General features: G+C 31.7%; 2 protein-coding genes across 4 annotated transcripts in view; one reads left to right on the top strand and one right to left on the bottom strand.

The window, feature by feature from the left end:
* Positions 1 to 1,485: 1,485 nt before the first annotated feature.
* Positions 1,486 to 10,782, bottom strand: LOC127727417 (SET domain-containing protein 9-like). 3 transcript variants are annotated; one of them, XM_052234765.1, is made up of 6 exons: positions 10,589 to 10,782; positions 8,637 to 8,899; positions 7,778 to 7,901; positions 6,503 to 6,618; positions 3,130 to 3,247; positions 1,486 to 2,068 (listed from the first exon to the last, which is right to left on the bottom strand). In XM_052234765.1, exons 1-6 carry the CDS (start codon positions 10,669 to 10,671, stop codon positions 1,981 to 1,983), a joined length of 792 nt encoding a protein of 263 aa, XP_052090725.1. In that variant the 5' UTR covers positions 10,672 to 10,782; the 3' UTR covers positions 1,486 to 1,980. The 3 variants fall into 3 exon arrangements, with proteins under 3 accessions (XP_052090725.1, XP_052090726.1, XP_052090727.1); XM_052234766.1 differs by lacking the exon at positions 10,589 to 10,782 and adding an exon at positions 10,362 to 10,582; XM_052234767.1 differs by lacking the exon at positions 3,130 to 3,247.
* Positions 10,783 to 10,798: 16 nt separating this feature from the next.
* Positions 10,799 to 16,273, top strand: part of LOC127727337 (translation initiation factor eIF-2B subunit beta-like) — a 65,082-nt gene continuing 59,607 nt past the window's right edge. The window contains exons 1-2 of the mRNA XM_052234760.1: positions 10,799 to 10,937; positions 15,098 to 15,184. Of these exons, the coding sequence (XP_052090720.1) occupies positions 10,840 to 10,937; positions 15,098 to 15,184 (185 nt within the window). The 5' untranslated portion in view covers positions 10,799 to 10,839. The remainder of the gene's footprint in view (positions 10,938 to 15,097; positions 15,185 to 16,273) is intronic.

A 16,273-nucleotide genomic window follows, 5' to 3' on the forward strand; every position in this document is an offset into this window, starting at 1 on the left:
AGTGGCATAAAACCAGTGGTTGGAAGAAAAAGTAAAAGGTATCATTTGAGGGTAGTAATTCCAATAAGCAGTCATCTGATATTGGAGAAAATATAGGGTAGGTCATGACATTTTAAAATTTTTATCTATTATGGTTTTTAAGATATTAGAAAATTACTTACATTTTCCTCTAAAGACATATTCTAAGATATAGTCAACATGTTGAAAATTTGGAGGTACAGAAAACACAAACTTTTTTCTAGATATCATAAGGAACATTCAGCCCAAGTTTGGTGACATTAGTCCAGTAGTTTCAGAGAAGAGAATTATTCAAAAAGTTTATAACTACAGGTAATGGCAATAGCTCACATGGCCCATAGGGACAATATGATGATTGCCAATGAAACATTAAAGTGAAGTTTTCTCAGAATTATATCTTAAAGGCTGTCAACATATCATTCAGTTCTAATCAATTGAACATTCATTTCAGAACACTACAATGGTAAAAAATTATAATTTAAGGGCAATTACTGAATACTCTTATAAGGAGTCATCTAATAATTATATTTAATTATAAACTAGTGGTAGGTAAATCTTGACATTCTAAGGATTTTCACATTATAGGTTAAATACTTGCATTTTACCCTAATGTTTCATTCTAGAAATGGTTGATGTTGATTGATTGTCAGATAAATCTAAAACTAGACATCCTAAGAATTATTATGCCCAACTTTGGTTTAAAATAGCTTACTAAGCGATAGGGGTTTGCACGTTGTTGAAGGTTTAAGGTGACATATAGTTCACATCCTTGTACGTTTGTCTTTGGTAAAATTTTGTCTAACAGGCAATCATACAATATCTCCTTATTTTCATATTGTGAAAAGGTCAAGTTAAGATGACATGACCATACATCAAATGTATACACCAAATTTTGTTGATTGGTTACTAATAGTAAACCTAGAAACATCCGAAGCATGGAAACTTAAAGCAGGCCTTAGTAAGTCATAGATCCAGGAAAATGTGGCCAAGGACTTTGACACATGCTGGATGATGCAAGACATAAACTTTAGACTATAATAGCCATCTTTATACAAAGTATGGATTGTCTAGCTCTGCTTCCTTCTGAAATATTAATCTTTATGCAATAAGTTAACATCATCACCTCCTGTTCAATTTGTTTGTTTGCAAAATATTTTAAATTTCAATTTTCACTGTCAACTGATAACTTATAAAGCATTTTGTAATCAAACATGCAGATAGAACATGAGAATAAGTTCTTAACTGCAAAAATTGCATGATTAAACATTTTCTTTTTCTTTTTACAACGAGACTTTCTATTACTTTTTAAGGACTGTTCTACAAATTTTAGTATTCCATGACGTTTCAAGGTTTAGCTTGATGAAACTTAACCCATGATTTGCCAAAATTTTAAGATCACTGCATAAACTCTGTATAAAGAGTGGATAGAAATTTGAACAAATGACAAGTATGGCATGAACATAAGCATTAATTGATAAGATTTTATTGAAAAAAAAATAACAACTATATTCAACCTTCACTTCTATTTTAATACAGACAGAAATGTTATTGCAACAATTAAAGCTTCCATCAGTGTTATCTTCCTTCATCAACTACATGCATTCCTCACTGTTAATTTGGTACCACTGTAGCATTAATCTGACTACTTATAAGTCATATGAATTATACTTGTTAGTACTTAGTTCTGGACATAAGATAAATGCTCTCTGTTATCAATCTCAGTATCACAGATATAAACTATACTATCTTATCGTGAATAAAGCTGCTGTTTGGGTATTTTGCATCTATAATCAATTCAATACAACTAAGCATGCTTTTCTTAGTGTTGCCCATAGAAAATTGTGGATGATTAAATGACTGATACAATTCAATCTTTATTCTCTACAAGCTTTATTTCAACATCTCAATCTTCAGGTGTATCTGCCATCTTTTACTTCTGATCAGGATTGCTTATTTCCAATTCTAATGAACAACTGTGAAGTAAGATGAAAATAGTTCTTCTCCTTCTTCAATATGTCTAAGTGATACAAGTACTATAACTCTTGTCTGTCTGAAATTATATACACAGTCATTGATCAAAAGTAAAATATCATATATTCAAATAAATTTATGTTTAAAATAGGTTCAGATTCAATCTCTTATTTGATTTTAATAAATTGCCTAGTGATATAACTTTTCTGACTTTAAATGGTATTATAATTTCAAAATTTTGATACATTGTTTCTTTAAAGAACTAATAACACTATTTACCACCTTCATTGTCTAAAATTAACAAATCACTTAGCAGAATATTAAGATTTTAAATTTGTGTTTATATTTACGGTTGATTGATTTTTGTTAGCTTCAAGTCCAGTAGCAAATATTTCATACATATTCAGGACGAGAGCAAATCATACAATAAATCAAATGATTCTACAAAGCGGGTAAACCAAGGTGAAGGTAATTTTGACTGGTAAGATGGTGTTTATAGCTGTGTATAAAGGTAAAACATTTGGAACTTCTTAATGTCTACCTGTTATTCAATTTTAAGCCCTTTTCAACTGATTAGTATAGTTTGTTCATATGTTGTACTGTTACACCACTGTCCCAGGTTAGGGGGAGGGTTGGGCGCCTGCTAACATGTTTTACCTCGCCACAATCTGTATGTGACTGTCACATGTCAGGAGCCTGTAATTCAGTGGTTGTCGTTTGTTGCTGTATATCATAATTGTATTTCGTTCATTGTTTTTTACATAAATCAGGCCGTTAGTTTTCTCGTTTGAATTGTTTTACATTTGTCATTTCGGGGCCTTTTATAGCTGACTATGTGGTATGGGTTTTGATCATTGTTGCAGGCCTTACAGTGACCTATAGTTGTTAACTTCTATGTCAATTGGTCTCTGGTGGAGAGTTGTCTCATTGGCAATTATACCACATCTTCTTATTTTTATATTATTCAAAAATTGGGCAGCTTCATTGGAACATCATTGTTTTGGATGTTCTGATTGTCAAGACATTATTTACAAGGATGTTGATTGTTAAGACTCCTTAATGTAAATAATATGGACATATGTTGAATATCTGAATAGCTTCATTACTTCTAGTGATAATTTTCTGGCACAATGTATATACCTGATTTCCTCATTTTCAAAAGATGAACTGTAGAAATTATTTGGAATAAATTTACGTAGATGGAATGGGAAGTCAACTGGAATGTCAATTTCCTGATAGGCAACATTTGCTTGATATTCTGTAATAAAAATAGGCAACATTTGCTTGATATTCTGCCATAAAAATAGGCAACATTTTGCTTGATATTCTGTAATAAAAATAGGCAGCATTTGCTTGATTTTCTGTAATAAAATTGGCAACATTTGCTTGATATTCTGTAATAAAAATAGGCAACATTTGCTTGATATTCTGTAATAAAAATAGGCAACATTTGCTTAATATTCTGTAATAAAAATAGGCAACATTTGCTTGATATTCTGTAATAAAAATATATAGTGCAGTTGAAATTGGTTTTTTTACCTTCATTCATAATTCAATATTGTACAAGTAATAACCTTTTCAATGTATTAAAGTACTGTTTACTATTTTTACAAAATTTACACAAGTCCCTTCAAAAATGTTATTACTGCCTAAAAGCATGTCTTAACTTAAGGAAATTTTGAAAATCTAGTGATAAACTGTGTTACTAACTACTGCACTAATCCAGCTTCCTCCACCAATTAAAACTGACCACCACACAATAGCCAATAGTGCTGAAAGTGGTGTTAAGGGCATACGATACAGTTACAGGGGAGGTAATGACGTTGCTAAGCAAAAAATAAATTCTGTGACGTCAAGCTATGACATATTGGGAAAAGGTACATTTTTCTACTGATTTTAATCATTAGCTTGAAAGCGAGTACAAGGACTCCTCTTTTTATGGCCCCGCAACAAAGTTGTCGGGCCATATAGTTTTACTCTTGTCCGTCATTCCGTCATTCTGTCAATCCGTCATTCCGCAACAAACCTTTATACAGACTTTTTTTCTAAACGCCTTCAGATATTGGGCTGATTTTTGGTATGTGACTTAACCATGATGAGTTACAGATCAAGTTTATGTTTCGTTCCGCTCTGCTAATTTTTGCCGAAATTACGGGCTTTGGACTTTGATAAATTGTTGAAAATCACAGTTATACGGACTTTTTTTCTAAACGCCTGATTTTTGGTATGTGAGTTAACCATGATAAGTTACAGATCAAGTTTAAGTTTCATTCTGCTCTGCTAATTTTTGCCAAAATTACGGGCTTTGGACTTTGATAAATTGTTGAAAATCACAGTTATACGGACTTTTTTTCTAAACGCCTTCAGATATTGGGCTGATTTTTCGTATGTGAGTTAACCATGATGAGTCACAGTTCAAGTTTTGTTCCGCTCTGCTAATTTTTGCCTAAATTACGGGCTTAACTTTGATAAATGGTTGAAAATCACAGTTATACAGACTTTTTTTCTATACGCCTTCAGATTTTGCGCTGATTTTTGATTTGTGAGTCTACAATGATGAGTTACAGATCAAGTTTATGTTTCGTTCCGATATGCTGATTTTCATGTCGTTTCAACACATCTTCAGTACATCCACTTCCTATTTGCTGATAATTTGAAATTTAACTACTCATTGATCAAGGAAATTTTTCATCAAACTAGTATTGGTCTTGAGAGCTGGATACCATCCATGCATGTTTGTGTCCACATGTGTTGTTGAAATTGCAGATTTTTCAACTTTTTGAGACGGGGCCATTCGTGTCGTTCCGACACATCTAGTTAACAAGAGTGCACACGCTGAAATGTCTCGCCTTCTTTAAAAACCATTGATTTTATGTTGATAGTCCTAAATATAAAGCTTTACTACAAGTAACACATAAACTTAACATGATCCAAGAAAATGAGGTCAAGGTCAGATAAACCAAACGAGAAATACATGTACACCTTACAATCATTCAATAAACCAAACATAGTTGACCTATTGCTTATAGTTTCTAAGAAACAGTCTTAACCAAGAAAACTTAACATTGACCAATGAACCATGAAAATGAGGTCAAGGTCAGATGAACCTTGCCAGACAGACATGTACACCTTACAATCAATTTATGCATTAAATATAGTTGACCTATTGCTTATAGTATCTAAGAAACAAACTTAACCATGAAAACTAAACATTATGAGGTCAAGGTCAGATGATACTTGCCAGACAGACATATACACCTTACAATCCTTCCATACAACAAATATAGTTGATCTATTGCTTATAGTTGAAGAAAAACAGATCAAAACACAAAAACTTAACACTGAGAAATGAATCGTGAAAATGAGGTCAAGGTCAAATAAAACCTACAAGACTGACATGTACATCATAAAATATTTCCATACACCAAATATAGTTGACCTATTGCATATAGTATTAGAAAAAAAGACCAAAACTCAAAAACTTAACTTTAATCACTGAACCATGAAAATGAGGTCAAGGTCAGATGACACCTACCAGTTAGACATGTACACCTTACAATCATTCCATATACCAAAAATAGTAGACCTACTGCTTATAGTATCTGATATATGGACTTGACCACGAAAACTTAACCTTGTTCACCGATCCATGAAATGAGGTCGAGGTCAAATGAAAATTGTCTGACGGGCATGAGGACCTTGCAAGGTACGCACATACTAAATATAGTTATCCTATTACTCATAATAAGAAAGAAATTAACATTACAAAAAAAGTTGACTTTTTTATCAAGTAGTTACTGAACCATGAAAATGAGGTCAAGGACAATGGACATATGACAGACGGAAACTTCGTATCATAAGGCATCTATATACAAAGTATGAAGCATCCAGGTCTTCTAGCTTCTAAAATATAAAGCTTTTAAGAAGTTAGCTAACGCCGCCGCCGCCGGATCACTATCCCTATGTCGAGCTTTCTGCGACATAAGTCGCAGGCTCGACAAAAATGACATTTAGCTTGATTATATTTAAAGACTATTTGTACCAATTTTCATGAACAAATCACAGATGGATTTTTTTTAAATCAGATAAATATATGGCAAAAAATGCAGGTTTTTTCTGAACTCATGAAAATTTAATAAAAAAATGAATTATATCCAAAGAATTGTTCCACAAATTCAGAGCATAGTCATGTAAAGAAGATATTTTAAAAGTTTTACAAAAATCAGTTTGTGTTCACCTTTTGAAACAAAAAAGTTGGGTATGTCTGTCCAAAGGATAGAAATATCCAAGAAACAGAAATTTTGAGTAAATGTCTAAAATTTCAACCCCATTTATCTCTAAAAGTAGCATATGAAGGTATATTTTTTATAACATATTCATAATTTGAATTGTCTAGTTGAAAGATAGCTTGTATGCAAATTTTCGTCAAAATTCACAGTGGATCAAAACTGTATCGTATGTATGCCCTTAAAACACCAAAAATAAAAAATCAATCAATATAAGGGTATATTACCTGTTGACTGATTGTTCACATACTGTCCAACTGATAAAGGGTTGACTGGAAAAGGAGTAAGCCAAGACATATCACTGATAAAATATGGCCCAATTCTGTCTCTCTGACAACAAGATCTGAAAAATAAAAAACACATGAAATAAAAATGTCAATACAAAGAGCTACATGTTTAAAAAGGTATATTAAAACTAAAAATTATGTTTCTTCTTTAAAACAAAATAATTAATTATCTTAGAGAAATGAAGGCTTGAAAACAAATGCAATGCAATTTCTGCTATAATTAATATTTTCAAGGGCATAACTCTTTTAAAAATATTAGATTGGCACTTATTTTTGAACTTGCCTGAAGCATTGCTGATATAAACCTTTGATATAAATTTGATAAAAATCTGGCAAAAACTGGACATATGAGAGCACTTACAATGCAATTTTCCATATAACTATTATCTATGTGGGCATAACTCTTTTAAAAATAATTGATTGGCACTGATTTTCGAACTTGTCCAAGAAATTGCTGATATAAGTTTCATAAAAATCTGGCAAGAATTGTATATATGCAAGGGCTGACAATGCAATTTTCCATATAATTAATATTTCAAAGGGACATAACTCATAAATAATAATTTTATCTTTTCTCTTGTTCTAAAAAGAGCATTTTTTTTTTATAAAACAGAAATATTGTCATTACCTCAAATTTTCCAGATGCAGTAAAACTTTCAGAAGATGTTTTATACTTATGAATTTTAAATGAAATCATAATTGCGTCTTTTTATTGGTCACCAAATTGATACCTTATCACCACTTTTGTATGGTAATATGAATCCCTGTACTTGTCCTTTTCTGGTTTAATTACCAAAACCTTAACATTTTGCTGATAAAGGATAACACTTCTATGTAAAATTTGAAACATTTTCAAAATGTTATATTGGGGAAATGAATGTTAAACTGAATTGCACCTTTAAAAGAAAACAAGAAATTCAAAATGTTTTGCAGATGTGTGTGTGATGCATCTATTTTTGCCCCCCACCCCACATCTGGGGGACATAGAAATACTGGGCGTCCATCATGGTGTCTGTCTGTCTGGTCTTGTTAGCACAGATACATGTATGAGAAGCCTACATCTTATACTTGCAAATGACATTAAACAAAGAACCACAAACTACAAAAGACAAAAATTTCTAGCATATAAAATCATCAAAATTACTTGCATTCACAGAGCATACCATGATTTTATAATTAATATTAATCTTCCAATAATCAAAATTCAATATCTACCTATACATAAATTTCGATAAATTCTTATCATTTCCATCAATTAACATGCCATCAATACATCTAAATATGAAAGGATTTAAGAGGCTCTGGAATAGGATTGGTTCATGAGGAGAATAAATCAGACCTGAAATAGACAAAATAATATATTCAGATGCATGCTAAATGGAAGTAGCATACTTATATGTGTCATAAATTATGTCTTTAGATTTTTTTTTTAACTTCCGGAATTTCAAACTTTTCTCAATTTTGAAAAATAAAAACAAATAGCTATTGTTTCCATTTGCATAGTCCTTAATCATGAGAATGAAGCAAACTAATTCAGTGCATAAAAGAAAACTCTTCTTTTAAAAGATACGACTCATTACTGTTTTACATTACATTACTATCCTATTTCTCTTAAAATAGTTGTAAAAACTATTTCTACCACTTTACATATTTATTCAAATCAGAAGTCTCGTCAGTAACCATTTTTATGTCCATAAAGGAATTCGATATTGAAGGCAGATCATTGATTGTTTCTTATGTATAGAAGTCTCCAAAAATAATTGAGGTGCTGTGGTAATTAATTCCTGTCAAGTTCAATATCATTCCTATGTTAACTTTAGGAAACTTTGTATTGACTAACTTGTCTATCATGTGGAAATAATAAGGTAAATGTTTTGCTTTTGAGAACCCTCATAAATCAACCGGTCAGAATATATTTATTGCAATGTATGTACACTCCAGTATAATATATTATAATTTGGGCTTCAAAGGGGATATGAGCTCATCTTCCCTGACTGTGTCCTGTGTCTTGAATATGAGCTCATATCTCCTGTGAAGTTCATGAATAACTTGCATTATTCCCACTGAAACTTACCAGGATACATTGATACTACAGTTCCCGGTTCTATACTGCCATGTGTAACAAAAACACCAATTCCTCCAGTTGGTAAAACACTTGGTTTCCTTTCTGTAACAAAACCTAAATGAGCTCTCATCTTGTTTAGATTCTCATTATAGATTGCTTCCTCTTCAATTGGGTCAATCTCCAATTTAGACAGAAAATTTGTAAAGAATTTTAGAACATGTTCATCTGATATCAATTTATCATTTTGTCCTTTGTGTACATCTCTGACTTTTCTGAAATTTTGAAGAATATTTGTGAATATTTAAAGGCAAGTGCTCAGCTAAAGTGAAAATAAAATTTCCAGCATACTGTTCTTAAATAATATTTACTTTGCTGTGCAGCAACAATTCTTTTCCAACCTAAAAAATGTTTAAAAAATTCTTATTATTAAGTATTTACTTTATCCACAAATTTAAATATTGCCAATTGCTATGAAAATATATATACCTGTATCAACAATAATATGCATTGTATATTAAAAACTGAATCATTTTTTTCTAAACTAAAATTAGTGACTTCATACATGTACACAATGTAAATGTAAGTACATTTTTGTACAATGTGTTTGCGATTAAAGTTTTTCACTACTGGTACATAATTCATATAAAATCATCATGATCATAATTTAAAAAAAAAGGTATTTTAGATATATAACCAAACTAAATCAAAGTGCTTGTGAGCACTGATGGGTAAAGATTGCTGTTATTTCGCAATTTTGATCATTTAAAATAAAACATTGAATTGTGTTTTGAGCTAGACAAATTATAAATTTGAGTTGGAGTTATCTTCCTTTGTTCATGATTGTACATTTGTAGTTGAACCTATTTTTTTTACAACAGATTCATACACCATGCATTGCTTATGTAATTTTTAATAAAAAAAAATTTCTTGACAAGTATGGAAATTCAAATATACATCATATTGAAACTTAAAAATCTAAGTATAACATATCATCAATAAATTACATGATATTGACTTGATAGGGTCTTAAAAATGACCACTTTACTGCACTATTTTTTTGAACTTTCAAAGGTAGTGATAAACCTTGGAAGATATAGATATCAAGTCAGTACCTGAAGGATTTTGAAGGCATTTCATGCAATCTTTACCCCAAAAACTGAAATTATACAGGCTACAGTTTTTTTTGTTTTGGAAAATGGCTGCATGTTAATAAATAAGACTTTCTCAGGCTTGAACACATACCTTAATTTTTTTTAATTTTGGTTGTTTACAAAATGTAAACTGTATACAAGATATATGTGTTTAAATAAAGAATTGAAAATGCGGCTGCATGTTTGCTGTTGAGACTTCTGATGGTTGAACACAAAACTTACTTTTTTTTTTTGGTTGATTTTCATTATAAAGTTAATCAACACAGAGTCCAAAATATAATAAAAACAGAATAACTAAACAAACTAGAAAATACTGACATGACTGAATTCTTTTGTTCTGATTTTGACAAAATCTGTCAAGAATTATTTTTTCAATAATAATTAAAAAAAAAACCTATTTCATCTTGATTGATTATTGCATTCAATAGGGTCATTGTGGAACGATAGTCCAAAAAAAGGTTGAAGTTCCATTACTCCCATTAAAATTATCAAATCAAAATGACGATATAATATCATTAACTACACATGATGGCCAACAATCCTACATAGTATGAGGGTATTCTGTCCGTTAAAACAGACTCACAGGAGATGTTTTCTGTCACTTTCACAAGATCGAGTCATTGTGAAGGACAGAAGGATAAGCTGATTAAGTGCGATTCATTGGCTGAGTCTTCATGATGGAAATACATAATACATTTCGTTCCCTTTTTCCGGTAACACCTGTCTCGTATAAGATCAAATAATATCAGCCACTTTACTTATCCAAGCAGATTTCTTAATTTCAGCAACTCCAAACACTGTCTTGTGTACCTTTCATTTAGGTTCATTATGATCCAAGGAGTAAATCTGTATCTGTAATTTTTCCATTTATTTTTCAAGTATCTAAAAATCATTACAAACGATTATTAATCTTTTTTCGAAGGACATTCTTCTTCCTGATGAAATTTAAAGAAATTTAATCATGGGCGCATCCATCTTGTAGTAACGAGGTGAATAAGATTTTCTATTGGGTACTTCTGTGTTTTTATTTTCGGAACGCCTCTTGAATTTTTCTGTGTTGAATGAAAACTGGCATAAATGTAAACATGCCTGCTGGTGATGAAAAAATCGAAGACTTAAACGAAAGAATTGGACACTTTATAAGAGAACTGAAACAAGGGTAACGAAAGTATTCATTCAAATATCAAGCAGAGTCTAAAATAAATACTGTTTTGCACCGTCAACAGTTTTAAACAACATTTTATATTATGACATGACAGCAAAAAATAGATCCTTCTGATAGTCCTTATCCTATTTGGGAATATGGATTATGTGACACTTAAACTTAATTGACATCATACAACAGTAACTTATGTATTGCCTTTGTCGGTTGACATTTTCTCTTGTGTCGTAAAAGTTTTATGGGAATGTTTGTGATGTCAAGTAATACGCCAGCTCGATATAAGGTACCTAGTTAGTTATATCTGTCATGTGACTTCAAACACCATGTGACCAAAATGTAGGCATCATCACTTCCAACACATGTTGATCAAATTTGGTGGAAAAGTGTGATGACATTCTGCACAAATTATAGTCGGGGAAATTTAAATTCGTAAATGATGGCATAAGCAGTGATTTGCCAGAGCTCCTCATTTACGAACGATTTTCTAAATGGCGCAATTTTTCTGATCAATTTCCTAACTAAATTTTGTAAAAGTAAAAAAAAAAAAATTCTGCATGAAAATCTACAATTTTACCTAGCGACATATTTATGACAAGTTTACCACCCTAAGCTAATCAATGGTCACAACAGATGTCATAATTTGTTGTTGCAGGTAATCTGCCTATTCGATAGGAAATAATGATCCTCAAAATTAATTGATTGGTACAAAGAGTCGGGTCAGTCTGCATTTTTTCGATTTTAATATGAATTTATCATACAATTACTATTTGCAATGTTTACCGTAGTTTCATAATACAAACGTAATTAAATGAAAGATGAAAACTGTAATGAACTCATTAGAAAACATCGATTATCTTGAAATCCGTAATAATTTTTAAAATCAGATGGGTTTCTGTCCAGTTCTGATTTAAAATCAACGCCATTTGTATTCGTTTCTAATGTGTATAAGCCTCCGTCGTTAGGAGCACCTCTGTTCCAAGAAAGATAATTCAAATTTATCCTTTTCTCAAAACTGATAGACCAACTCAAGATCTGTCTCCATCCTTCTACAATTAAGGTTTAAACAAATGTAGGTCTTTTCAGTCATGGTGCATAGATAAGGAGGTCTTTGAAGGGGTTCTTCATTTTGTATTCTTTACTTTTTATGCCATTTTTATGCCCCGCCGTAGCGGAGGGGGCATTAGGTTTTACCCTTTTCCGTCTGTACGTACGTACGTACGTCCCAAAATTGGTTTCCGTTCTCTAACTTTAGTTTGCCTCAACCAAATGTTATGAAACTTATACACAATGCTTATTACCACAAAACACAGATCAAGTTTGAATTTTGGTGGCGTCACTTTTACCGTTATTATTATGGCGTTATAGAGTTATGCCCCTTTACAAATGGAAAATTGCTGAATTTATTGTTTCCTTTCTTTAACTTTAGTTTGCCTCAACCAAATGTTATGAAACTTATACACAATGCTTATTACCACAAAACACAGATCAAATTTGAATTTTGGTGGCGTCACTTTTACCGTTCTAGAGTTATGCCCTTTTACAAATGGAAAAATTGCTGAATTTTTCGTTTCCGTTCTCTAACTTTAGTTTGCCTCAACCAGATGTTATGAAACTTACAATGTATACACAATGCTAATTACCACAAAACACAGATCAAGTTTGAATTTTGGTGGCGTCACTTTTACCGTTCTAGAGTTATGCCCCTTTACAAATGGAAAAACTGCTGAATTTTTCGTTTCCGTTCTCTAATTTTAGTTTGCCTCAACCAAATGTTATGAAACTTATACACAATGCTTATTACCACAAAACACAGATCAAGTTTGAATTTTGGTGGCGTCACTTTTACCGTTATTATTATGGCGTTATAGAGTTATGCCCCTTTACAAATGGAAAATTGCTGAATTTATTGTTTCCTTTCTTTAACTTTAGTTTGCCTCAACCAAATGTTATGAAACTTATACACAATGCTTATTACCACAAAACACAGATCAAATTTGAATTTTGGTGGCGTCACTTTTACCGTTCTAGAGTTATGCCCTTTTACAAATGGAAAAATTGCTGAATTTTTCGTTTCCGTTCTCTAACTTTAGTTTGCCTCAACCAGATGTTATGAAACTTACAATGTATACACAATGCTAATTACCACAAAACACAGATCAAGTTTGAATTTTGGTGGCGTCACTTTTACCGTTCTAGAGTTATGCCCCTTTACAAATGGAAAAACTGCTGAATTTTTCGTTTCCGTTCTCTAATTTTAGCTTGCCTCAACCAAATGTTTTGAAACTTATTCACAATGCTTATTACCACAAAACACAGATCAAGTTTGAATTTTGGTGGTGTCACTTTAACCATTCTAGAGTTATGCCCCTTTAGAAATGGAAAAATTGCTAAATTTTTATTTTCTTCTAAATATCAAGTAATTTTTAAAATTGGAGTTATCTTCCTTTGAATCAACTACAATCAATGCTTTATACAATGCAATGTTTAATTTTGACTTCCACTGATAAAACACAGATCAAGTTGAATTCGGGTAGTGTCACTTTAATCATTATTGAGTTATGCCCCTTTATAAATTGAAAGATTGCAAAATTTTTAGTTTCTATTCTGTAACTTAAGTTTGCCCCAACCAAACATTATGAAACCTATACACAGTATTCATTACCACAAAACTAAGATCAAGTACAAATTTTGTTTCCGTTTTCTAACTTTAGTTTGCCTCAACCAAATGTTATGAAACTTATACACAATGCTTATTACTACATAATACAGATTAAGTACGAAATTTGGTGGCAACACTTTTACCATTCTTGAGTTATGTCCCTTTATAAACATAAAAATTGCTGAATTTTTCGTTTCCGTTCTCTAACTTTAGTTTGTATCAACCAAATGTTATAAAACTTATACACAACCGTTCTAGAGTTATGCGTGTTTACAAATAGAAAAATTGCTGAATTTTTAGTTTCTGTTCTCTACTTAAGTTAGCCTCAACCAAATGTTATGAGACTTACACACAATGCTTATTCTAATGCAATTATTTTGTATCAATGGTTCTGATTGGATGACACTAAGCGTAAAATTCTCTATCTCCTTGTCTGTAACTAAGGAAGCCGACATTTTGAATTGCGGAATGTATTGACATGTAATTATTACAATAATAAGCAAAAAGCTACTTTTTATATGCGATATGCATCAATATTAACATAACAGTTTGTTTTGTTCTAATCTTTATTGTTTAATTTATTTGTATACTACTGGAATGCTGAAAAAAGAAAATGAAAGATCGCATAATGCCATTGAACATGTTTTTGCATGTATTAAAGCCCATGTAAAAACTGCCCTAGAATTATACTGTTACCCAAAAAAGGTTGGTTTTGTATGACGCAAAAGTGATTAAAGCCCTTAGAATAATAGCTAAAACCCTGGTCATAAGGGCATGCGTAATTGACGATCTTTTCCAGTGAAAGATATAATTTGGGAAATAGCCTATGGCTTACTAATAGCTATATTGTGTATTGTCCCAGGAAGGTGTGAAGGTAAAAATTAAAATGGCCTTCTAAGACTTTAAAATAGACCTTATCCCTGTTTGGGAATTAACAACACTTGAACTATTGCCATCATACAACAATCACTTTTGCTTTGTGGTGTCCAACATTTTCTCTTATGACGTCAGATTTTTACAAAAGTGATGTCAGGCAAATAGCTATAAGGTGTATCACCACTAAGTCTAGTAATTTCGTTCATCTGGTAAGTTTGTTTATTTTGTTTACATGTTTAATGGACTGACTACTTCATATTAGACAAAAAATATCTGGCGCATCTCATTTGGACTATGGAACTGTAGCTCTTTATGATTTTTGGGATAAATCTATGGTCTCCAAATGCAAAAAAAATATTCCAAGGACAATAAAAGATACATTTATGGGTCCACAGCTAGACAGCAAAAGGATAATTTTAGTTTATTGGTCAGAATTTTTTGATGAAAACGGAAAAAAAATCAAAGTTCACATACTAAACACTATGCAGATAACAACAGACTAACAGTAAATTTGACATTCCATTAATATTAGAACAACAACTATGTGATCTGACTTCCTGTATGCCACAGAACATTGAACCTCAACAAACAAAAGTAACTGAACTTAATTTCAATTTTACAGAAGTGTAGAAGGTTCCTATAATGTAGCATATAGAACAGTATCCCTGCTGGTCAGGGTGATATCACAGACTAAATGGACAACAGCTAGGTAAGCATACAGAACAGTATTATACTGGAGTGAAATAATCCTGCAATTCGATTGGTCACCTGAACAGGGAATATGAGCACCATATACCCTGTGAACAAAAATGAAGTTAAGAATGGTTAACAATGTTAAAATTGGGACACTCCAGTATAATGTAATTGTTATTCTGGTTTCGCAGGGGATATTACAGACTAAATGGACAAGAGCTAGGTAAGCAACAGCTAGGTAAGCATATATGCCACACATTAGTACATAAATGCTAATTACTTGTATGTGTAACACATCACAGATTAAGCAACATCAGCAAGTGCGCTGCATACATATTGCAAATTAAGTGCACAACGTCTAGTTCAATACATACATATACATGTATAGATCACAGAAGTGCAAAACATCTAATACAGTGCATACACATAAAGTGACATACTTATCACAGATTGAAATGAAGTGCACAAGAGCTAGTTCTGTACATACCATATCAATGATTAAGTGCATGATAGCTAGGCTTTAAGCACAAATTAAATTTCGCAACAGCTGTTTCATAGCTTGTTAACCATATATTCTCTTAGAGTCTTATGATTGTGGCCTCTTATATATTTCTCTCATATTTCTCGTAGCACACTGAACCGAGTTCATATCAACAAATGATAACACATACAACAAATACTTCAATTTAGTTGGCTTATCCTACAATGCTGTATTAGTTTATGACATTTAAAATTGGCTGTTCATAAAGTCAATGTGGACTAGCAAAAGTCATGACAGACTACTTTTCTCGGAGGCAATGGGTTTTTTCATTTCTAATTTTTGCAATGTTCTTTGAATAAGATTTTTACTAGCTTGATCACAGACTGGGAAATAAGAACTGATCCTGTGTGCGTTTATGCAATGCATAAAAGGAGTCATAATTGGCTGAACGTGTAATTCATAAAATTGATTAATTGTTAGCCAAATTCTCAATACTAAATTGTATTAGTCTACATTTCAATTCCAATTTTCCCTCATTATAAAACCTATAAGTGCACATCAGCTTAGTTAATATATGCATTATGGACTGACTCTTATCTATATTTTTCCAAATAACATAGATGG

Source organism: Mytilus californianus, unplaced genomic scaffold, assembly GCF_021869535.1.
Source record: "Mytilus californianus isolate M0D057914Y unplaced genomic scaffold, xbMytCali1.0.p SCAF_1, whole genome shotgun sequence".
Taxonomy (NCBI): Eukaryota; Metazoa; Mollusca; class Bivalvia; order Mytilida; family Mytilidae; genus Mytilus; species Mytilus californianus.